The following is a 24,624-nucleotide window of genomic DNA, read 5'->3' as shown; positions in this document are numbered from 1 at the left end:
CCAAGTTTTTGAGGCATAGGTGGTGATAGGAAATATCAATGCTCGAACAAGACGTAATTTTGTGTTTTTGTAATTTCTGTTTTTTTTTTTTAATTTTTGTGTTCTGTTGCCGATCTGGCCATTGTGATACGTCGACGGATCTCGTCTTCGCATCCTCCACTTTTAGTAATAACGGAGCCTAAGTAATTAAATTGCCTGACCACTTCGGAACCTGCCATGTTTCTTATCTCTACCTGGTTGTTTCCGATTTTATCGATGATCATCACTTTGGTTTTCTGCATATTTATTTTCAAATCATATTCCGTACTCACCGAGCCTAGCCTATTCATAATTTGTTCCAGTTCTTCTGGTGAGGACATCAATATAACAGTGTCATCAGCATACCGTAGTTTTTTGATTTTTCTTCCTCGTATCGTTGCTTCACCTTGACATTTCTCAAAAACTTGACGCATAATATGTTCACTATATATTGAATAGAATAGGGGATATTATGCATCCCTGTCGAACTCCAGATTTTAATTTGAAGTTTTTCGAAACCACATTATTAACTCTTATAGTAGCAGTATTATTTACATATAGTTTTTGTAATAAATAGATTAGATGTTCTGATCACACTTTATTCCATATTACGGTATCGAAGGCCTTGGAATAGTCAACAAAGCATAATTATGTTTCTATGTTAAACTCTCGAGATTTTTCGATAATTTGACGAATATGTTCTCTTGTTCCTCTACCTGGAACGAATCCGTATTGTTCTTTGTTTTTCGCGAATTTGTGGTAAGAGAATTGATTTTAGTCTTTCATTGATGATGGTTAGAAGTACTTTGCTCGCGTGTGATATCAATGCTACTGTACGGTAATTACTGCAATCTGTCGGTGAACCTTTTTTATATATGGAAATAAACGGTGTTCCAGATCTCATTGCAAATTCTAAGCAATACTATATATATATATATATATATATATACCCGGTATTTAGGCGTTCGACGCCCTTCCGGTAGGGATCTATGGAGGAGTATCACCTAGCCGCAAGCCCTTATCTCTTGCCGTACTGCTCCACCATAGGCCGATCAGACACCAGCATATTCTAGACTAAGCCGCAGATTCATTTTAGAATTTTAAACTGCTGCGTTAGCCTTTTTGTTTTCTGTACACCGAGCCGGGGATTGGACTGACATCTCTCGCATTGAAGCGAAGGAGAAGCCAGCCGCCCAGCCCGCTTGGCTAATCCGATCGACTCTAAGCAATACTTCCGTCCCTAATTCTCCCGTTTCTTTGAGTGTTTCAGCTGCTATTCCATATTGTTCTGCTTTTCTAAATTTTAGTTTTTTAAATGCCGCCTCAATTTCTGATTTCAATATTTGAGGTTCTTTGTCATAACTTCTTTTTCTGTATTGTCTGGGTCTTTGTTATAGTTATAGAATAGTATTTCGCAATATTGTTTTCATACCTCTGCTATACCGTTTGGGTTTGTTATGGTATTTCCACTATTATCTTTGATGATCTCTGTCTGCGGTTTGAATTCTCTCGCTAGATACTTGACTTTTGAGAAAAGTTCCCTAGATTCTTGGCTGTCAGCATGTTCCTCTAGTTGTACACATATGGTTTTAATACAATTATTTTTGTCCCTTCTGCACAAGTGTTTTATAGTTGTATTTATGGTGCATATCTCTATTTCATTTCATGCATGAATTTGATGTGCCGTTTCTAAGTTTTCGTCTTTCTTCTACAAGATTGAGGGTCTCTTCAGTCATCCAATGTTTTTTTCTAGCTGTTATGTCCTTGGGATTAGTATTGTTGATGGCTTCAGTAATCCATTTCTTTGTGTATTCCCAGGCTTTGTCGGGGTCTCCGGTATTTACTGGTAGGTCAGCTTATGCTAATGTTTCTCTAAACTTTTCCGGGTGTTTTAGAATCAATTTTTGTATTTTATTTGGGATTGTTTTACTGTGTAACTTAATGCGAAATTCTGCTTGTAAAATTTTGTGGTTGGAATCACAGTCTGCAGCTGGTTTTGTCTTCACGTTGATTATTGAGCTCCTCCGTCGTTTAGTGACAAGAATATACGCTATATATAAGCTGTCTGCCAATACCGGATAAACCCTCATTTTGCCCGTTGTTATCAAACATTAACCATCAACATCGACCGACAGTAATTTCAGCTATACTGCCCTGAAGGTTCACCTGCAGAACACTGATTTGATTCATTCATATCTCTTTGCGACAGAGACAGGATCTGCCTTTCTTCTGAGTCCTAGAAAAATACATCAAAGATAGATAATATAATCTCAGGAAAACCGTATCATAATTAAAGTAACAGCAACATTGTAAAATTCAGATATCTAAATATATTTTTTCATTAATAAAACGGTGTAATGGCTTGTATTGTCTATCTCTTATTGACGCTAAATAAGCCTTTAAATAATTTATCTTGTTTATCCCGCATGATAGAGAAGTTACGTTCAAAATAAAAGAAACATTCGCTTGTAAAATTTAACATTAACCTATGCTACCTGCATCGACCACGCTGACGTTGAATTAGTTAGGTATCTGCTTAAGTCTACTAAAGTTTAACTTGCGGAAAACGGGCCCCTATCGGTAAGTTGTTCAAACATGTCGTTCGCCGTTAAGAGTCATAAAGTAAAAAAACCTACCTCAAACAAATCGTTTGTAAGACCACTGGGAACATCCGGGAACTGGCTACGTATCTTAACTTATCTCTTGAGCTAAGTTTGGAGCCGTGTTCACGGTATACACCGACAAAGTAATGATTTACTGTTTGCTTAAACTCGGAACAAAACAAATAGAAATAAGATGACGATATTAAGAAATGTTGACTTGCCAAGTTCCCACATAAATTACACGATTTATAAGTAGTGTGTACCTAAAAAGTATTTAGAAAAAATAAAATATATTGACAAACTAATTCTTTTATTTCAGGAAAATTTATCTAATTTATGCAAAACAAATTAAATTTCTACTGGCTTATGTATCATGAACCTTCAGACATTTACGAAATATCTTTAGACCAATATATAATATATATATATATATATATATATATATATATATATATATATATATATATATAAATGAGTATTTCTTGGGTGTAGGTTCAATAAGTAATACTAAATTTGGAACTAGATTTTATTGTCCATTGAAATCAACGTTTCAGCAGAATACCCTTGCCTTTGTCAAGATTCAAAACGTATAACGGTACACTGACATTAATGAATTTTCTTCCAGTTGCATTAAGTGTATACTGTATGTGTATTAACTTACATAAGATATTTTAAACAACGAAATATCAGAAAAAGAAGCGTTTACTATACAAATGTATTTTGTGATGTTTATAAAAACAAGAATTTTTCCCGAAGTTTTAGTTAACTACAAATTTAATATTCGTAAAAGAGCCTCTTTTCACTCAGAGAGAAAATGATCATTTAAATCTTATTTCTCAAAAACATACTTCTTTATAATTGGAATTCTGTGTTTTTTTTCAAATCTAACTCTGAATGTTTCTTTTAATTTTAAATCAACGTTATGAACGCTTGTGATAGAAGGTAAATTTAAACCGTCGCATGTAATGTTTGCTTTGTGTTTCTCTCCTTAGCTTCTTGCTTTGCAAAGTATCGATTTCTTCCAAGATATTTATATTTTATGCAATTGTCTGACTTGATTCATGCGATAGTGTAATCAATAAGAAAGTATTCCCAAGTTTTGCAATGTATTTCATGTGAAACATTTTATTTATTATATGCATTTTATTTTATTAGTTTATTACATTACATGCATTAAAATTAGAAACTTAAGTTAAAGTAAATTAAATTTAGGATGAGATTATTTTGTAAAAATTCATGTTTAAAAATCCAAAACACTCTTTTTCAATTTCCACGATCATCACTACAGACAGTTACACTAAGATTGAACGAGTGCATTTAATTATATAGTTACCTTTGTGAAAAATTTGTGAATAAGACAAATTATCACCCAATTAAAAATGTAGAAATTTAACTTAATATGAGCTGCAGGAACTAAAGGTTATTATTAAGAAATTTTAGATAGTATACCTAGTAAAATACATCTGTAGACTTTAAGGGTGAGCCAGCAACTATATTTATCTTGACATACACACCTTAATCGTAAATTTTGTAGCCTAAGTTGTAAATCGCCCATTTACAACTTAGGCTGCAAAAAATGATAATTGCGTAATTCACTTATTTCCCGCTGACGCATTTTTTAGTATATCTAGTCATTCTCGTATTAATTTTCGAACAGGGAGCTGCGAATCAGACCGATGGTTTCCACGTTTGCTGACCATTGACCAAAAACATGATTGTATGACACACTTAGGTCCAAATACCAGCAGTATTTGAACCTAATGAAACGCAATTTTCACTACTACACATCAGAGAACAGAATTAACGCATGGCAGTGGAGAGGGAAGCCTGCAAAAGGGCTACGAAGAGACCAAGAGTGGCTCAATGGGTCGGATAGTTTATGACCACTGGACTTTGTGATTTCAAAGGTATAATTTTAATTGACTATCTTGATAAAAGTAAAACTGGAAGTAGTTAATATTAATGTGCTTTATTGGATAAATTGAAGCAGGAGCCCCGTGAGAATATATGGGGCTCCATATGCAAAAGAAAAAAGTGTTGCTTCTTCACCATAATGTACCGACTCACAAAAGCGTATGACAATGGAGTTGAATTTTGAATTGATTTTTCATCCGGCTTATTCTCCTGATTTGGCCCTCTCCGATTACTATATGTTTCCAAATCTAAAGAGTTAGCTCGTAAATAAGAAAGTCAGTTCGAACAAAGAGGTAATTGACGAGACAAACCTATTTCGCAAAGATTTTGTAATCGTGTTATTTGGACGGCATAAAAAAAGTTTGAAAATCGCTGTATTCGTTGTAGTCAAATATGATTAGGCAATTAAACCATAGGTTCGCAGTCATTATCCCAACCACAAACAAACACGTATACAATCCGTCGTATCAATTTATGTCAGTAAAATTTTCTTGTTGGTAATTCCATTTTAAATCATAAAGAAAAACCAGGAAATAGGAAGTATTCGTTCAGTTTTTATTTTACTCTCTTGATCAAAATGAAATTCTTATGTTGATATGTTCATTCTTGTCAATTATTATCGCAATAATGTTGGCTGCTTTTTTAATAATATATTCTTTTAATTTTTGGAATTTACTACGCAATATCATTACATATAACGTATCCCAAATATGTCATATTCCCTATTTTTATCATAAGCTTTATGTTATAATAATTCATTGTAATATTTATTGATAATAATGTTGTACCCGAAAAAGAGTATGAGTATTTTCAAGGTATTCACACAATAGATCTTAATGTATTTAATTAAACACCTAGTTTCATTGTTACCATTAACAAAAAACATCAAACTGCCAAGTGTTTGAGACTGGTTTCAAGATATATTCCTCGTTTGTAAACTTATTTTATAAAAATTAATGTAAAAGTTTTAATCAATTATAAAAGTATTTCTCGAGGCTAAACTCTTAATAATGAACCATATAGTGATGACTAAAATGGGTTGGCCCATTAGTACACTGCCCACACACGGAGAAGAAAGAACCAAAACAACTAAGTATGTGAAAGTGAAAAACTTCATTGGTGTATACAGGTTTTTTGTCACCGAAGCATATTTTGTTGTTACAAGTGGATGCAATTTTTAATTTAATTAAAGAGTTTAAATAAATATAAATATTTATATTCAGATTCATTTTTACTTTTTGTGTTTGCTACTTTCTCGATTTCTTCCAGGATTAAGCTGGAAGCCTGGAAGATAAATTCGATAAACGAGATAATTCGATAATTATGCTTCCCTTCTTCCAATATTTTCCGTAACTCTGAAAATATGGACCGCACGAAAAAAATTGTAGAAAACAAATTGTTTGAAATCGCATTTGCAACAATTTGGTCCGCTATTTTTGAAAATGGCGGAGATATTGAGCAAAAACGGTTGTCCTTTAAAATCAAGATGGCAGCTGACGCAATTGCGGAATACAGTCGTCGATTTTAAATTTACACTAATATTGACCCGTCTAAAGGTTAAAATAATAAAATTTGCTCTCAATTAGTTGAAATGGTTTTGGCTACTAGAAGATTGGTCCATTTATTGCATTTTGGAAAAGTTAATTTTAAATCCAACTCGTGTAAAAAAGGGTTAAGATCATAATAAAGTACAAAATACGAGGCAACATCGTACAAGAATACAATTTACCAAAAGTCGAAAAAAGTTGAGATAACATACAGAATGTATCATCATCTACAGCAAAAGCTTAAAAATGGAAATAATCCAGATTATATACGAAAGCATAATTTAATTCAAAGGAAAATCAGTGAAACGAAAGAATTATTGTTAGCGCGAGAAAGATGTGGGGAACTACAAGAATTGCAACGAAAACATAACGAATTTATTTAACACGAAGAAAATAAAAGAAGTTACTGAGTTGCACAAGACGAATACACCCATCACGTTTACTAATAATGAAGGTGATGATTTCTCTTTGAAAAAGCTGAAGTGGAAAAAGCCATAAGCCGAGCCAAAAACAATAAAGCCAGTGGACCAGATCAAATATACAGTGAGTGGTTTAAATTACTCTCAAATGTCATATTATAGAACTGACTGAATGATTAATACGACTAATAATATATGATACCAGTTAAATTTCATCAGACTGATTTCATGGACATATAAATTAGACTATTTTGGACATATAATCAGATAATCAGAGGACAAAAATATAAGTTCCTTCGGGTAATTCTGAATTTGTAACGATCCGAAGAATATATATATATATATATATATATATATATATATATATATATATATATATATATATATATATATATATATATATATATGTATATATATATATATATATATATATATATATGTATATATATAATGATAATGATGTATATAATGATAATTTATATTATTTTCACTTAGTTCAGAACGCAGTAAGTCTTATGAACTCCCATTAAACTTATTTTAGTTTCAAATAATGTGTTTTGTATAAAACTTAATGAGGTCGCTGGTTAAATGATATTCGATAAATAATAATAACGAAAAAATGAAATAATTTGTTTATAAATCAATTAGCGAAAAATAGCAAATGTAACTGTCAATAAATTAGGAAAATAACTGGTCTTACTCATTATTGATGTTTGTACAAAGAACGACTTACCCTTTGAAATACTGGAATCGTAGCCAAGGAAATCTCGTTGGTACCGTCGGGGCGCCGGCCGACGCTTGATGGCGAAGAACCTATCACGCACTAGGTCTGTCTCGTTTGCTGTCTGGGGATGAAGTCGAGATTGCAGGTCAGAAAAGAATCTTTTGGCCGTTGGGTGAAATAGGGTACATCAATAAATCACCCTATTGTATTGTGATTTAGAATGCAATAATTTAAGTTAATTGAGACCGTAATACGAAACCGTACACTTGTGTGCATATTTGTGACACAGAATACAAAGGAGTCAAATTCTCCGTACTTCAAACATAATACATGAGACAACCAGTTTAGCAATTTTACGAAATAACCGGAAACAATATGTTTTACCAAAGTCGTTAGAATACATAGCATTATATTAGATCACATTACAGTACCGTAACAGAAATATTAATAGTAAAAATATAAAAAGAAATAGTATATACTTTCCCAAACATAATGTAAACATTAAAATTGTTTTCGTGAAACGATCCTTGAGGGATGACGCAAACTTGCTCTGGAGCTTCTTTTCTATTCCCGTTCAGATTTAATCATACCATTTAAAACTGACATAATTTTGATGAGAAAAGAACGCTGATCGCGCAATGGAGTACGTCATTCTGTTTCTGACTACACGAATCACATGTGTTGGTTTTCCCGAAGGTGTCGGTCAGGTGAGTCGTTATAATTTTGCTCTAAGGTATGTTCTGCCGGTTTTGATGTAGATAGGGTATAAACAATTTTATTGTAAAAATTGTAATCTTTCGTTTCAAATATTGGACTATTCTGTCTATCTTCAGCATTATTGGTATTGCAATTTTATTTTTGTCTTTCCTGGAATGGAAATAAGCAGTGACTTCTAGTTGATGTTTGTCTGGTTGTCGGAGTAGGACTTATGGGTGACTAAGTAGGACTAAGGGGGCCTTTGAATAACTAAGGTCGATTATGGATGATCAGAATCCTTTACTGAATCATGGATTACCTTTAACAGATTTGATAATACAATAATACATAACTGTAATATTTTATTTCATAGACATGCTTCTTTGGGCCAATGCCTACCTACTTCATGAAGAGAAAATTCAAAATGAATAATATTCCTTCAATTTAAATTAACTTTTGTAATTTTGTTTATATATATTTTTTTATTTTATTATACTATGTAAATATGTTTTGATTGCGTAGGTGACTGCATTAAAACTCAAAATTAATCGTGTGCGTTTATTTAAGATTCTGTAATTGACACTAAAATAGATAATTTGTTTTGAACCTGTTGTATGTTGCACGAACCTGAATGCAAATTTATTTATGAATTTTGGTTAATAATAATTTTTATTATTGTAGGAATATGTTCTATATTTAATAATTTTCTCTTTTACATATCTCGTGTTCTTTTCTTCAATTCTAAGAAGCTGTAAAAAAAGATTTTGGTGTCACCCTTTCTGGATGTTTATAAGATTTTGTTGCTTCATTTATTCATTTATTTCTTTATTTTTTTTTGGGTAGTAAGAATGTCGTAAGAACCATCCTTAAATCTCCTCCAACTCTGAGCAACGCGTCCTCGCTTGCTTTCTTTGTACCTCCAAAAACTGTCGATCGTTTGTTGTGTTACAAATTGAAGGAAATAAATTGATACGGTTGAAGACACTCTTTTGGTTCAGAAATCTGAGACAGTGGACAGGTTTAAGAGCAGCTAATTGCTTCACGTAGCTCAAGGCCGAGATGAATATAAGAATATTATAAGCATGGTAGACGACGATGTTCCCTACAAATATGTGACCATACGAAGAAAAAGGACAAATTTTTAATTATACTTGGTAAACACTGTTCATCACGATCATGAGTGCATTTGTGTTGCCAAAAAAATGTTGTGCAATTTCCATAGGATTCTTAATTTTGGTATTGTTTATTTTGGCGAATATTATACACTGTGATTTTTTCCTTAATACTAACCAGTGCTATTCTCGGACTAGATTTAATAATCCACCCTACACTTTTTCTAATACTGTTACCCCATCAACCTTTTTTTTCTCAATTTTCGCGTACACTACGTATATTCTACTAATCAGTGCCTACTAAATATTCTCTCAGGCTGCTATATCATATACAAGATCTTTTAATAAATATAATAATAAGAATATTCAAAAGAATTTAAAATAAATTATATAATCATCTTTCTCGTACAGAAATTAATGGATTTGAATGGTATGTCTTAGTAAATTCATAATTTAATATCTGAATATGCATGAAATTTCCTATTATCTAAATAGATCGTTTATCATAATCATAAATACGACGAACTGCTTTTGTGGAATCTACCCAACGATATTTTAATAGTTTCTGATGTTTCAACATTTAGGATAGTTCAAAAGGATTTATTGTCGAACTTTTCAGAATTAAATTCTTTATTCTATGTACGAAGCTCAAACTTTGCATTGGAACATCTGCTTTCTTTATGTAAAATACATTGTAGTAGCAAGACGAACTTATTTTAGAAAATGGAATTCTTTGTCGTCATTTTGATATGATTTATAATATGGACTGTTCGAAAGTTGGTTTTATTGATTCATATCGTCTTATTGTTTCGAAGAATCTTATTTGATTTCCAGTCTCTAATTTTATACTTTGTGTTCCTACATTTCCATTGATGTTTGCACCGACTGATAGTATATCTGACATTTTGTTATATTAAAGTCAATAGATTTATATGTTATAGCGGAAAAATGATACACACAATACTTCATATTAGCAATAAAAATAGACTTTCGATCAATTTAACTATTATATTCGACCAATAGGATCAAAGTCCCGTCCACAACAAAGTCACAAAGGCCCTAGCACCAAGATGTTTGCATGCAGCAAACAGAAGTCTCTTCTGTTTTCGGTTTGTCAATTCTTCTTTGTATCAGCAACCGTCAGCTGTCATTTCAACTGCCAAATCTTCTTCTTTGCGTCGAGCTATCTGTCAAGTCTTCCATTTATCAAACGAGATTGGGCACTATGGATGATAATAATAATAATAGATGTAGGTGTTAAGGTGTTAAAGAAGAAGGCCCTACAACATATGAAACATCAAATTAATCGACGCGGGCCATATGACACAAGCATGAAAGATATATTTCGCTGTTTAACGATTTGAGATTCTGACATGTGTAGAAACTTAGTCAAAGACGGTTCTTCGATAGCAATCAGGCAATCCTGATTCCCCTGATCATGTTTATAAAACATACGGAATGCACTGTATCTACTAATTCAAACTGACCAAATTTTTTGCAGATATGAATTACAACCAGCTTATACGTTTATGTACAACTTCCTTCGTAAAGGTAAACAGTCGTGCATCCGGCGGGATAAAAGTCGACCATCCTTTTTATACTCCGAATCAAATATTCAACGTTAAAATCGATTGGAGCGCGTGAGGGGACGACAAATACAAAGACAAAGAAAAATTAAACATGACAACATTTCGAAAGGCCATGTCGTCATATCTTCGTATTTATTGGTCCGATGTCAGCCTTTGTAATCGTGATCGTCGTAGATAAAATGTAATATGCAGCTTGTTACGGTTTCCGCACGTGTCAGTCTTAATTTGTTAAACAGCGAAGTATGTCTGTCATACTTTTGTCATATGCCCCGCGCCGTTTCATTTGATGTTTCATATGTTGTAAGGCCTTTTTCACTACCTTGTACATCTTTTATTATTGTTGGAAGACTTCACAGATAACTCGACGTATAAAAGAAGATTTGACAGTTGAAATGACCCCTGCTCAACCGACCCATATTCTGCTCCTGAATGATTTTCTTGTTTTAATGTTTTAGAATAGTGGTATATGAATATTGGGATCATTTTTTCTGCTTCTCTTAAGTCTTTTTTTACCGTTGCATTTGATGTGATCCACCATATTTAAAAGTTTACTATTCCACTTTTCTTCATAGTCTTTCTATTTTTCAGTTGCATTAGGAGGACAAAAGGGGATTGGCAAAACACTAACATTTTTTATCAAAAGAAATTATATTTAGTGCCCTTGAAAGATTCAAGGATTTTTATACCCCTCTACGTCTTTATGACAAAATATAAATCCGAAATTTATTTGAACCGGTATCTCTTTTTCATTTCTGGAAACATTATTTAGTTTAGCGGTAGTGATACGGCCCCGTGGCCCTTCTTATCTACGTCCGTGGAAAACAACATTTGGTTTAACGTAGGTCATCGACTTCGGTAGATATCTGCCCGAAACATCAAGCAATATTCTAAAATATTCAGCACAGGAGACATAACTTTTTTATTTCTTGCGATCTTTTATGGATGGGACCAAAAAGTTGGCCGGTTAAGTTTTTATTGTATCAATTAAACGTTACTTGAATGACTATGGGCCATCTTTCAGATGTTTGAAGCTCCCAGCTCCCGTGGTTTGCTTAATAAATAAAGAAGTTTTTTTTGTGTATAGTAATTTTTTGTTCAAATTGGAAAGAATTGTTTCATAGGGATTAAATTATGTTAAATATCTGTATTACATTGTATCACTTTAATTTAAATTATTATTTAAATAATATATATATATATATATATATATATATATATATATATATATATATATATATATATTACAAGCAGTTGTTTAATTATAATATTGTTACCTCACAACCCATACCAAAATTTGGTAAAACTTTCTCTATATATATATCGAGAAAAGGAGTACGACCGTCAATCCAATATAAACTAAGGAACACTCGAAGAGTGGTGGGTTTTCGGTCAAAGTGGAGAAATAAAAGACAAAGAAGGTGGCTACTTCATCTATTTATTGAAGACGTTTCGCTTCTTAATCAATAAGCATCATCAGTTCATCTAAAAAGAACAATATGAAAAACCAAACATCCATGGAAAAGTTATTATAAGTGGGTTACCTTAAAAAGATATGTAGCAGTCAAAGATATAAAATGTGTAAAGAAGCTTATGATCATCATCAACCAGCCAATCCCGTCCACTGCTGGACATAGGCCTCCCTCAGTTCTTTCCAGTGTTCTCTACACTGGGCCGCTTGTAGCCAGTTTCCCGCTACTCTTTTTATGTCGTCGGTCCATCTAGTCGGTGGTCGTCCTCGGCTTCTTTTATAATTTCTGGGCCTCCATTCCATAATTCGTCTTGTCCATCGTCCATCTTGTGTTCTGGCTAAGTGTCCTGCCCAGTTCCACTTAAGTCTCGTGGTTCTTTCGATGACGTCTTGAACTCCTGATCTTTGCCTGATTTGTCGGTTTGTTATGTGGTCTCGGAGGCTCACATTCAGCATTGCACGTTCCATGGCTCGTTGTGTAACTCTTAGTTTATTCGCAGATTTCTGCGTGAGTGTTAAAGTCTCTGCTCCATAAGTTTGTACAGGCAAAACACATTGGTTATAAACTTTTCGCCTGAGACACATGGGAATTGAACTTTTTAGAATATGGCTTAGTTTGCCAAATGCTGCCCATGTCAGGCCTATTCGCCTCTCTATTTCATTTGTTTGATTGTCTCTGTTTATTTTGATCTCGTGTCCCAGATATTTGTAAGTGTCTGTTTGTTGTATGGTATTATTGTCGATAGTTATATTTCCACTCATTACGAGATTTGTCATAAGTTTAGTTTTCTCAAAGTTTATCTTTAATCCTGCTCTTTCAGACAGACTTTTAAGCGAATGTAGCATAGAAACTGTATCCTGTAAGTTATCTGCGATTAATACGACATCATCTGCAAACCTCAAATGATTTAATCTTTCTCCATCTATATTGATGCCCATATCTTGCCATTGGGTGTTCTTAAATATTGACTCTAGAGCTGCCGTGAACAATTTTGGTGAAATATTGTCTCCTTGTCTTACTCCTCGACCTAAGCTGAATTTTTCTGTGTCTTCGTGTAGTCGTATACTTGATGTAGCGTTCTCGTAGATGTTTTTGATTAGTGTACCTGTAATCTATTCGGCTTTGATTTAGGGCTTCCAGTACGGTTTCAAACTCTACAGTATCAAAAGCCTTCTCGTAATCGACAAATGCAAGAACCAGTGGTATGTTGTACTCGATGCATTTTTCAATTAAGATCTTTATGGTGTGCAAATGGTCATTTGTGCCATATCCTCTCCTAAAGCCTGCCTGTTCTTTGGGCTGATAGAAATCAAGTTTAGGTGTTAATCTCTTTGTTTAGATTTTCATAAAGAGTTTATACATATGTGTCAAGAGGCTGATGGGTCTATAATTTTCTAATTTAGTAATATCACCTTTTTTGTGTAACAAGACTATCACTGCATTGTTCCAGTCTTTAGGAATCGTACCCGCATGTAAGCATTTATTAAACAGTTCGCTTACTGATTTTAATAGAATTTCTCCTCCTGCTTTTATTGCCTCAATAACGAGTCCATCGTCACCAGGCGATCGATGGTTCTTCATTTCCTTTAAAGCTGATCTTACTTCTGACACAGTAATGGGTAAAAGTATTTCCGATCCCTGATTTATGAGAGTCTTTACTCGTGTCGGTAAATTTTCTTGTGGTCTTTGGCTGGTATAGAGGTCTTTATAAAACTCTCTAGTTATTTTCAGAATGTTTTGTTTATCTGTTGTTGCCTTTCCGTCTTTATCTTCTAGCTTGTATATTTCTTTTTTACTTTGTGTGAGTTCTCTTTTCATTATCTTTAAACCATTTTCTACTCTGTTTCTTCTTAAAAAAGGTGTTCATTGCATACAGTTTGTGTTGCAGTAGAAAGTTAGTAAGTATTTCGCCTCTTTCGTTTCTTACTCCGATTCCAAAATCTCCGATTGCTACTTCTTGTTCGTCCTTTTTCCTTCCGAGTTTCCCGTTAAAATCTCCCATTATCAGATTGTAATGGGCCGGTTCCTGCTTTTTTGCTCTTTCGATTTCCTCATAGAAGGCTTCAACAATCTCATCTTCGTAATCGCTGGTGGGGGCGTATACCTGGATTATTTTCAGATTGTATCTCTTATTTAGTCTTAGATTTATATACATAACTCTTGGGGAAATGCAGCCAATGCTCTGTATCATTTTCTGTAATTTTTTGTGTACTAATAAACCTACTATTGGCAACACGGTAACCAAAACGTAAACAAATATTTTATTTGTCGTCTGCAATAAACTCAATTTCTGAGAGTTGTAACGGAAAATAAATTATTGAAAATATCCAGTGAACAATATAAGACATTAAGTGAAGGAGAGTGCTAAGAAAAAACTTTAAAATCGGTGAAATTACATCTGAAAACACCAAGGCCCTATAAAAAGTAAGATCGCTGTAATTGATAAGCCTAATTAACATCAAAGCATAGAAACGAAACTCTGACCTTTGAAATTGCGACGTTGCCGTTGTGAGTAGACTTTCGGGGTAGACACAGAAAAATAACAACGGTTAATAAACATAAAATAAATACGGTAAACGCTGTCTTCTCTGAACTGTTGAGGTGGAAGACAGTGTTTGGCGCCGGAAAATGGAAAAATATATGAAAAATTTAGACAGTGATGATACACTTTCAGAAGGAGGGGCAAAAAGGAAGGACAGATATAAAGACAGCGAGGAAGAAGATAACATTTTCAGAAAGAGCAAGAAGTTTTCGAGAACACCAACAAAAACTCCAGAGAAAAAAAATGAGGCAACAAAAATTGATCAATTACTAATAATGGTGAGCCACCTCACCGATGATATTAAGGAAATAAAAAGAAATCAACAAGAATGCAAGGAAACGATAGAAAAGCTCATAATGGAAAACAGAGAGCTGAGAAAAGAAAATTCAGAACTAAAACAAGAAAATATAGAGATCAAGGAGGAACTCAGAGAAATAACAAAAAACATGGAAGTTATGGAAAAACACCGACGAATAAATAACATAGTTATGTACGGCCTAAAGATAGACACATATGAACAAGCAGGGTTAAAAGGAACAATCAATAATTTCATCAAACAACATATAGGAGTAGAGGTTAAAATAAGGAATGCTCACAAGTTAGGCGAAAAAACATGCCTAATTGAATTGGAAAACCAGGAAGAAAAAAGAAAAATAATGGAAAAAAAGCACAAGTTAAAAGAAATTAAAGAGTACAAAATATATATCAACGAAGATGCAACCACAAAAGAACGAGAAATACAGAAAACAATTAGAAACATTGCTCAAGAAGAAAGAAATAAAGGAAATGAAGTCAAGATTGGAGTAAAAAAAATATGGGTAAATAACAGCGAATGGAAGTGGAATGACAAAGAAGGCGCAATATGTAAAAAAACATCAAAAAACTAGCAACTAAATGTACTACTGGAATAAAGTTGACGAAACAAGCACAGAACAAGGTTAACGATAATACGAAAAAAGGAAAAAAGAGGAAAAAAATGATAACGGGACCAAAACACAAGAAAACATTACGAAAAGAACACTTACTTTTGGGAACATGGAATGTAAGAGGCACATATGGAGAAGGCAAACTTAAACACTTAGCGAGAGAAATCGAAAAGTTCCATTTTGACATAGTAGCTTTACAGGAGACGAAACAACTGGGAAATGATATATTAGAAATAGAAGATACAATGTTTTTTAACAGCGGTGGAAAGAATCGAACGTTAGGCACAGGTTTTATGATAAGAAAAGAGCTAAAAGAAGCACTAGTAGAGTTTAAACCAGTATCAGACCGCATATGTAGTATCAGGTTCAAGGGAAAATACCAAAAAATCACCCTCATAAATATTCACGCGCCTTCAGAAGAAAAAGATAATGATGTCAAAGAATGTTTCTACAATGAATTAAACAGAACAATCGAAAATATACCCAGATATGATATGAAAATTATTCTAGGCGACGCAAATGCCAAAATAGGGAAGGAAGAAGTATTTAGACCGACAATAGGAAAATATAGTAAACACAATGAAACTAATGAGAACGGACAATTCCTGATAGATTTCGCGAGAGAAAAAAATATGATCATAATGAGCACATATTTCGAACGAAAAGAAATACAGAAGGAAACTTGGATATCGCCAGACAGAAAGACTAAAAACCAAATAGACCACGTGCTCATCGAAAAAGAAGAACAGCAATGTATAAAGAAGATAAGAACATACAGAGGACCAGACGCCGACTCAGATCATTACATGGTGGGCATCAAAATTAAGCAACTGATACCAGAAAACAAAAACAAAATAAAAAAAAAGAAATGTATACATAACCCAATTCGATTAGCAACAAAGAAAGAGCAAGAAATATACGAGGAAACAATGGAAAGAGAACTAAAAAAGATACAAATAGAAGAGCAAACTGAGAACAAATGGGAAAACATAAAGCAAATAATGAACAAAGCAGCAAAAGAATGTAACAAACAAGAGAATAAAAAGAGGAAAGACTGGTTCGACATAGAGTGCCAAAAAGAAATAGAAATAAGAAAATCATTAAGGATTGAAATGATCACGAAAGAAACAACAGAGACAAAGAATAGATATAGGGAGCAAAGACAAAAAGTAAAGAGAGTGCTGAGAGAAAAGAAGAGAAAACACATAGAAAATAAGCTAAAAGAAATAGAAGAGAATTACAGAAATAAAAAAATAAAAAACCTATATCAAGGTGCTAGAAATGAAAAAAAAGGTTTCCAACAAAAACCCATATTCGTCAAAAACAAAGCAGGAGATAATATAAGCGGGGAAACAGAAATTGCCGATAGATGGAAAGAGTATTTTGATGAATTACTAAATGGCAATAATAAGTCAAACCAAAGAGAATGCGTGGAAACAGAAGCAAGAATCGAACACTTAGAAGACATAGAAGATAATTCACCCAGCAAAGAACAAATCGAGGAAATCATAAAAAATCTGAAAAACAACAAATCCCCTGGAAGCGATAACATAACAGCAGAGATGATGAAATATGGTGGAAAACTGCTAAATAATTGGATATACAAGATCATAAAGGAGATATGGATAAAAGAACGAATACCCGAAGATTGGAAGGAAGCCATTATTTGCCCATTACACAAAAAAGGAGACAAAACAGAATGCAGTAATTACAGAGGAGTAGCGTTACTAAATACCGTATATAAAATCCTATCAAAATCCATAAAAGATAAGCTAGAAAAAGAAGTTGAAAATATAATAGGCGAATACCAGTGCGGATTTAGACGAGGGAGAAGCACAACGGACCAAGTATTCATAATCAGAGAATTACAAGCAGAAAGCTATGAACACAACTTACCAACGATAGCGCTATTCATCGACTTCCAGCAAGCATACGATAGAATAAAAAGGAAGGAATTAAAAGAGACCCTTGAGGAACTGGGAGTTAGCAGAAAGTTGCGTAACATGATACATCTTACTTTAGAAAATACAGAAAACAGAGTCAAAGTAAACAATCATGTATCGGACAAATTTATAGTAAACGAAGGATTAAGGCAGGGCGATCCTTTGTCATCATTACTCTTCAATTTATGCCTAGAAAAAATAATGCGAGAAGCGAAAATCAATAGAGAAGGACTACTATATCATAAAAGACACCAAGTTTTGGCATTTGCGGATGATATAGTGTTGCTGGCAAGAGGAAAAAAAGAGCTACAGGAGATAGTACAGAGAATAGTAAAAGCAGCAAAGAAAATGGGACTTTACATAAATGAAACTAAAACAAAATGTATGCAGTGGACAGATGATCAGTTCAGGGATGGACAAAAGTTTAAAGTAGAAGTAGAAGAAAGATTATCATACGAATTCGAAATGGTAGAAAGATTTACATACCTAGGTACAATAATATCACGCAAACCTAACATTAAAGAAGAAATACAAGCTAGAATAATGGCAGGCAATAGAAGTGTACATGCTCTTAGTGGAATGTTGAAAAGCAAGTTTTTATCAAGAAAGGCAAAAATACAGTTATACAAAACAACTATACAACCAATAGTAACGTACTGCAGTGAGACATGGACAATGACAAAAAATGAACAAAATTTACTGGAGATATGGGAAAGGAAAATCCTGAGGAAGATATATGGAGGAATAATAAGGGACGGTTTATGGATAAGAAGATCAAATGATGAGTTAAAGAAATTATATAATCAACCTAACATAATAGGAGTCATAAAGGCACAGAGACTAAGATGGCGAGGTCACCTAGAAAGGATGCCGAACACGAGGACTTCAAAAAGGGTAATGAACTACACTATAACTTTAAAAAAGAGAAAAGGAAGACCAAAAAATAGATGGAATCAGGAGGTAGAAAAAGATATGGAAGAAATTGGACTACAAGGCCAGAAAAGAAAAATGAATAACAAGAAGGAATGGAGAAAAATCACATATCGAGCCAGAGAAGATCTCAGTACATAAAGAAAAGCGAAAATGAAGAAAGAACAAACTTTTTAAGCCATGGGCCTCTAAGGCCTTTAGTGCTATTGTATATATATATATATATAATAAACCTACTCCTCCAGTTGTCGATTCTGTTTCCCCATTATAGTGGAATATGTTGCCTGATTTTAGTTTGACCTGATCTTCACCTCTTCTTTTGACTTCGCTAATTCCTATAATATCCCATTTCACATGTCTGAGTTCTTCCTCCAGTTCCGTCATTTTTTCATCTTTGGATAAGGTTCTTACATTATACGTAATTATGTGCAGCGTTCGTCGTTCTTGGTAGCCTCTTACATCCCGGAGATTCTTTGCACCCTCTGCCCGCTGTCCGTGAATCCTACCGCTACCTTGGTTGGGAACTAGCGAGCTGCCGGGGACTGAGAGCCCTTTTCTTGAATGTCTATTCATGCTGAGGGGTTTTGGCATTTAAACACCACGCTTGCCAGGCGGGTTGGTGAGTTGGTTTGGGAAATTGGTAGGATAGTAGGTATTGGGTAGGAATGGGTTTAGGACATGATTTCTCTCCATAGGAGTTGAGAGACAATCAAGGCTCGCGTAGGGAAGGGTCGCATCCCTGAAGTAAGTCTATCCTCCACTGGGATTGTGGAGGAGTACTTACCCGCTACGACTTATGATAGCGAAGCTTATGATAATGGACATTAAATATTAAATGTTGTATAGACAATTTATTGAACTGAATACAGTTTACAGATTAACTCAACTTAGCACAGCAAAAGACATGTGGTAATGGTACATGTATATAAAAAAAATATATGTGAAAAAACTTAAGTAAAAAACATTAATTTATAGAGAACCAAAAAGATCATATGATGCACTTCCAACAGTATATAATTATTTAAATTTGATTTTAACTTTAGGTAACATTATTAAAATTGAATTGTAGATATTTAAAAAATATATATAATGAAGTTACCACTCTTAAGCTTCTCAGTCGCTGTCGGTGAAATGCGACCAGAAATTTAGGTACCACGACGAACGAGAAAAGACAGCGGCCTTGAGGTCAAAAATGTGACAGAACAACAAGGCATTTTTTAAAAAGTTAATGTTGTGGCAGAATAGCCAGCAACCGGTGAAGATTGATTCAACCTTCATCAGTCCAAGGTTCATACATTTGGAACTGAGAATAATATAGATTTTATAAATCTATTTTATTATAAAATTTTACTAAATTATTTGAGCAGAAACAATTATTTAAATATGTACAAGTAACATTGACAAAATAATCAATAAAATGTAAGTTGAATAAATCTAAGTAAGTAAAATAAGAAACTATTTTATTTTAAAATATATTTTATTTTATCTTATTTAGCACAATTCATTAGTTTAGGTAAAAGCAACGATAAGGCTCGACCATTTACCATAACCCCTTCTTCGACTGAACCTGCTGTTAACATATTAAAGATCGTTATCATGCTCATTCTATCCAAATTTATCGATTAAATCAGACCTACTCCCAATCAAAGGCAACATTTAACTGATCTCTGTCTGGAGCTCGAAGATAGGAAGAAAAGTGAGAAACAAGTCACAATAAAGTATATTAAAGACATACCTCGTATTATACCGATTGCTTAAAATAAACGGGCACGAGAAGATGAAAATTCTCCAGTACGTGAATCTGGCCTCGAAATTATTCTCTAAGTCCTTAATTTGAAATCGACTATATCTGTACACACATATCCCCTGGGTGCTCGTTACTCCATAGAATTATGGAGCTTCTTCCATATGAGCCGATATGGCCTTAACAAATGTGTTCTTTTGTTTACTGTGTAAGGTATTATTATTTGGGGTGTGTTTTCCCCTTTGCAATAAATTGAGTTTGATGAATAAAATTCCAGAGATTTGAAGGTAACATCAGCTACAGAATTGTTTAAGTGTGTTTCATTATGCCTGTAAGGGCCGGGGACTTCCAGCATGGTAGCCCCAGCAGGTCGCTAAGGACCGAGACCGGACCAAGGTCTGAGAATCAACAGTCGTCGGGCTAGTACTTATTTGTTCCATATGCCAAATTCTCATTTTGAGATATTTACATTTAAATATTTTGGTAATATTTACTCGTTTATTTTAAAACTCAGGAAAATGATGTTAATTCTAAAAAAAATATTTAAAATGGTGTGTTGGATTATGCCTTCAAATTTTTACTGACTCTTTTTAAATTTGAAAAAAAAATAAAAACCTTTGCTTATGGAACAAAAAGTAAAATTAGTACAGGAATTTGCACATTTGTTCCATATGCAATGAAGTACAAAACTGAATTATTTTATAACGTTTTAAGTAAAATATTTTAGTTTGCGTTTCTATATAATATCTTATATGTATCATTCTACAGTTAGATCACAGTTTATTACATTATTTCTAATCTTATATCTTATATTACTGCAACTTGAAAAAAATACAAGGGTAGGTACATCAAAAAGAAAACTCCTTTTTGCTTTTAAAATTTATTAATAATTAAAACATGTGTATGTGAAACAAACAGTAAATAAAAGATAAATATTCTTCGTAGGTACCTACTCATAACGTAATTGAAACAAATAATTGCAGTTGGAAGAAATAAAATCATTTATTTAGTGAAGAAAATATTGTTCTGTACAATATTTTGTCAAACTCAGGCATGTAGGCAAACATAGACACGATATGCTTTATTTTTTTAGCGTCGACTGTAGGTTTTTCGGTAATAACCTTTACCATGGAAAAGTTAATAATATGATCGTTTTTGCCCTGTTTTTTAGCAGAGCCGCGTGTCTTATGTTTATTAATTCTAATAAAAGTAACATCTTTTTAGACCCTTTACTTAATATACATTAAGTAAGGGGTCATCTTTTTTATAGTTAATTTGTTTAACTTTAGTAAAAGGCAGATCTTTCAAATTTAGAGTTTGGCTTACTGTTTGAAAATTTAAAAAATCTTCTTTTTTTAGTTGCAGCACCTTGAGAGGTGCTTTACCGGGGGGTATATTTACGAGGTGTCTTAAGAGTGAAACAGGGCTGTATATTGTCCTATGTTTTAAATACTTTTCTATTTTACTGTGAACAGAGTCGATTTCTTGAATTAAACTATGTCCGGGCTCTGAAAATTTTTGTTCAACTGTATTAATGCGATTATTGATATGTAAGAAATACTTTATAGCTAAGGCCATGTGTAAATTGCGGTTTTGGGGTCACAAGAATCCGATCATAATATAATCTTATTTACATTAGGATTGATTTCGGAAATTGTATTTAACAGTTTTATAAGAGCACTGGCAATGTGATTACCATTACGGCCTGAAATGGCTTCATCCAATAGAGCACAGTAGGTAATTTTACCTGTGGAGCAGTGAACAGTTAAATTATATACTGAAAACTTTTTTTTATAAAAATAATTTGACACTTCAGCTTTTGGTAGAGCAAAAACATTTTGCATATCAAAGCATAAAACAGCAGTAGACTGGTCAAATTTGTAGGCGTTTCTATCAAAGTCTCTTTCTATTTTTCCTTCGATTTTATTTTTTATGTGAAAATCATATTGTTTTTTATTTTCTTTAGTTTTATTTTCAATTAATTTGTATTTCTCGCAGATATCACATCTATCCTTTTTTGGTAGAAAAAACCAAATTATATTCTCTTGTAAAAATTTCTCTATACTTATGTGATTTAATAGGAAAATTACTGAAGTCACTTTCTAGGTATAGTCGATACATTTTTTCAACAGAGAGACATGGATCTAAATACAATCTAACACGATCTGATCGACAGTAATGAATCTCTATATGGGCGAATGGCTCAATATGTTTTTGTACCCTATCTACAGCTTCCAATGGTAAGACTTCCTTTACGTATTTTCCTTTCAAAGGAGTCCGAGCAATCCCTGAGTTATCCTTATAGTGTTTTTTTAAGAAATAATAAATTCTTTGTTTACTAATGTTTAAAGTAGTTAAAAAAAATCCCTTCATACTCTAATTTGCTTATTTAAAACCTCAAGGTAATATTGAAACGTATTTTGTTTCTGGCAGTCCGAAATATTTTCTGTTTTCACATACCTTCGTTTTGGTGAATTTTTTTTACAAATTTTGAATAAAATGCGTCTTTTTGGCTATCACTTAGTTGCCAAAAGTTTTTAAATATAACTTCCTATCCATTGATAGGTACAAGTTTTCAAACACTTGGATTGACATTGCCTTGGAGTATGGTCAACTTCTTTTTCTTGCTTATATTGAAGCACATGTTCTCGCTGAACTTTTTTCACATTTCTAGTCCAGTTCTCAGGATTTCTCAATCGCTTTCTTGTTTTTTTAGAAGTTTTCTTGTTGCTTGCTTGGACATCTGGATTTTCCATGTTATTTTCTGCTGAGCTTTCTTCTGTACATTTTTCGGCACATTCTGATATCATTTTTGTAGAACTCTCTGTATTTTGTCTGTTTCCATCAAAAGAAGTTGAACTTGAATCACTGTTATACTTTTATTTTATGTTATCCGTTTTATACTTTTAATTATCACATCACATCAAGAAGTAAGACACGTTAACCTCAACTCACTGCATATAACACTGGCATGGCACAAACAAGCACCGAGGCATCGAATGCGCGTGTGAAATACTGGCTTCCTATTGGCCTTTGCATATGGAACACTTAAGCACTGAAATAACCCATAAAATAATCATATGGCACAAAGTTACAAAGGTATTACGGAACAGTCTTGGCTGTTAGAGTTATCAGGGATAAATTACATACATTATTATGTTGGCAATGTTTCACTACAACTTCTAACCCGAAAAAGTAGAAAATGTGGTATGGAACAAATAAGCACTAACCCGACGAGATGCCGATTGCTTAAAAATCACCCGTATTTATACACTTGAGTTGTGAATGACACCCGAAAGTTATGGCTGGTTATTAAGTTTAAATAATTTTGTTCTGTCTCTTGACAATTCAACACCTGATTCCGCTAAAGCAATTTTTACTTTTATCTCGAATGTGCTTAAACTCATTTTTAATCAATGAATAATGATATAGGTACTTTATTCTGTATTCTAAATATTGTTATTGTATAGTTTTGTTCTTAACTTTTTTGGATTTACGATATTTGTACGTTTGGTGTTTAACTGTACTACTCTTGCTATGTAACTATTAAAAACAATATTTATTGCTACTTTAAAGTAAAAAAAAATTAAAAAAAAATCTGTCTCTTTTCATTGCCCATGACGTAGCATCCTAAACAATTATTAAACTATTTGTCCTTTTGAAGTTAGTTTCTTGTGGCATTTTAAAAAAATTACTAATTTAATGGGAATAAGCAGTTGAAGGTTAAAATAAGTTGATTCACGTTTCAATTTGTCTGGTGTTTTAATATTTGTCCTTTTGTCTGGTGTTCTTTCGTGTTATTTGTATTAAGTGTATTTAAATGTTTATGATATTCCCAAATGTGTTGTATATCCAATTTTTTGACAAAATGTCCCTGAAGATGCTGTTGCAGTTTCGCAGCTCTATATAAACATTGTTAACTTATTGACATACTTTTTGTTAATTTTGATTCTCCCGTATATTTAGCCAAGATTCCGCGTACAAAAATACAGACGCTATAGAACAATAAACGGTTTTAATACATTGTTGCAGACAAAAGACTGTTCTCTCATACATTGTATGTTAACAAAGAACAATAGAAAAATGAATGGATTTCGTTAAAAGTGCATATCACTGGGTAATTATCGACCACACGTAGCGTCAGCTTGTACAAATCAACTCTTGGCCCAACGGCATTATCACTCAGTCACCATCAATCACTTAGTCATTATCAGTCAATTACAGAGAGTCGTTCCATTCAGTAGGGGTGGAGGCTGCTCAGTGAGTTAGAGACAGTCGTTCCAGCCAATAGGGGTGATAGCTGCTCAGGGAACAAAGACGTGTGTTGGAGTTCTGGGGTAGCGCTCCCTGCCTCGAGATACTTTTGTTCGTAATCGTCCAAGCAGACAGGGTCTTCGCTACCTTTACTGCACGTGGTAAAGTACTAATTTTATTATACACCAATTACA

At 33.3% G+C, this 24,624-nt stretch overlaps 1 protein-coding gene across 1 annotated transcript in view; it reads left to right on the top strand.

The window, feature by feature from the left end:
• Positions 1-16,200: 16,200 nt before the first annotated feature.
• The window catches only part of dally (division abnormally delayed protein), a 507,405-nt gene continuing 498,981 nt past the window's right edge, over positions 16,201-24,624 (top strand). The window contains exon 1 of the mRNA XM_072539017.1: positions 16,201-17,724. Coding sequence (XP_072395118.1) covers positions 16,201-17,724 — 1,524 coding nt within the window. The remainder of the gene's footprint in view (positions 17,725-24,624) is intronic.

The sequence above is a fragment of the Diabrotica undecimpunctata genome, chromosome 7 (assembly GCF_040954645.1).
Source record: "Diabrotica undecimpunctata isolate CICGRU chromosome 7, icDiaUnde3, whole genome shotgun sequence".
NCBI classification, from domain to species: Eukaryota; Metazoa; Arthropoda; class Insecta; order Coleoptera; family Chrysomelidae; genus Diabrotica; species Diabrotica undecimpunctata.
The sequence above is the reverse complement of the archived record's forward strand: the minus strand, read 5'-3'. Positions and strand labels throughout refer to the sequence as shown.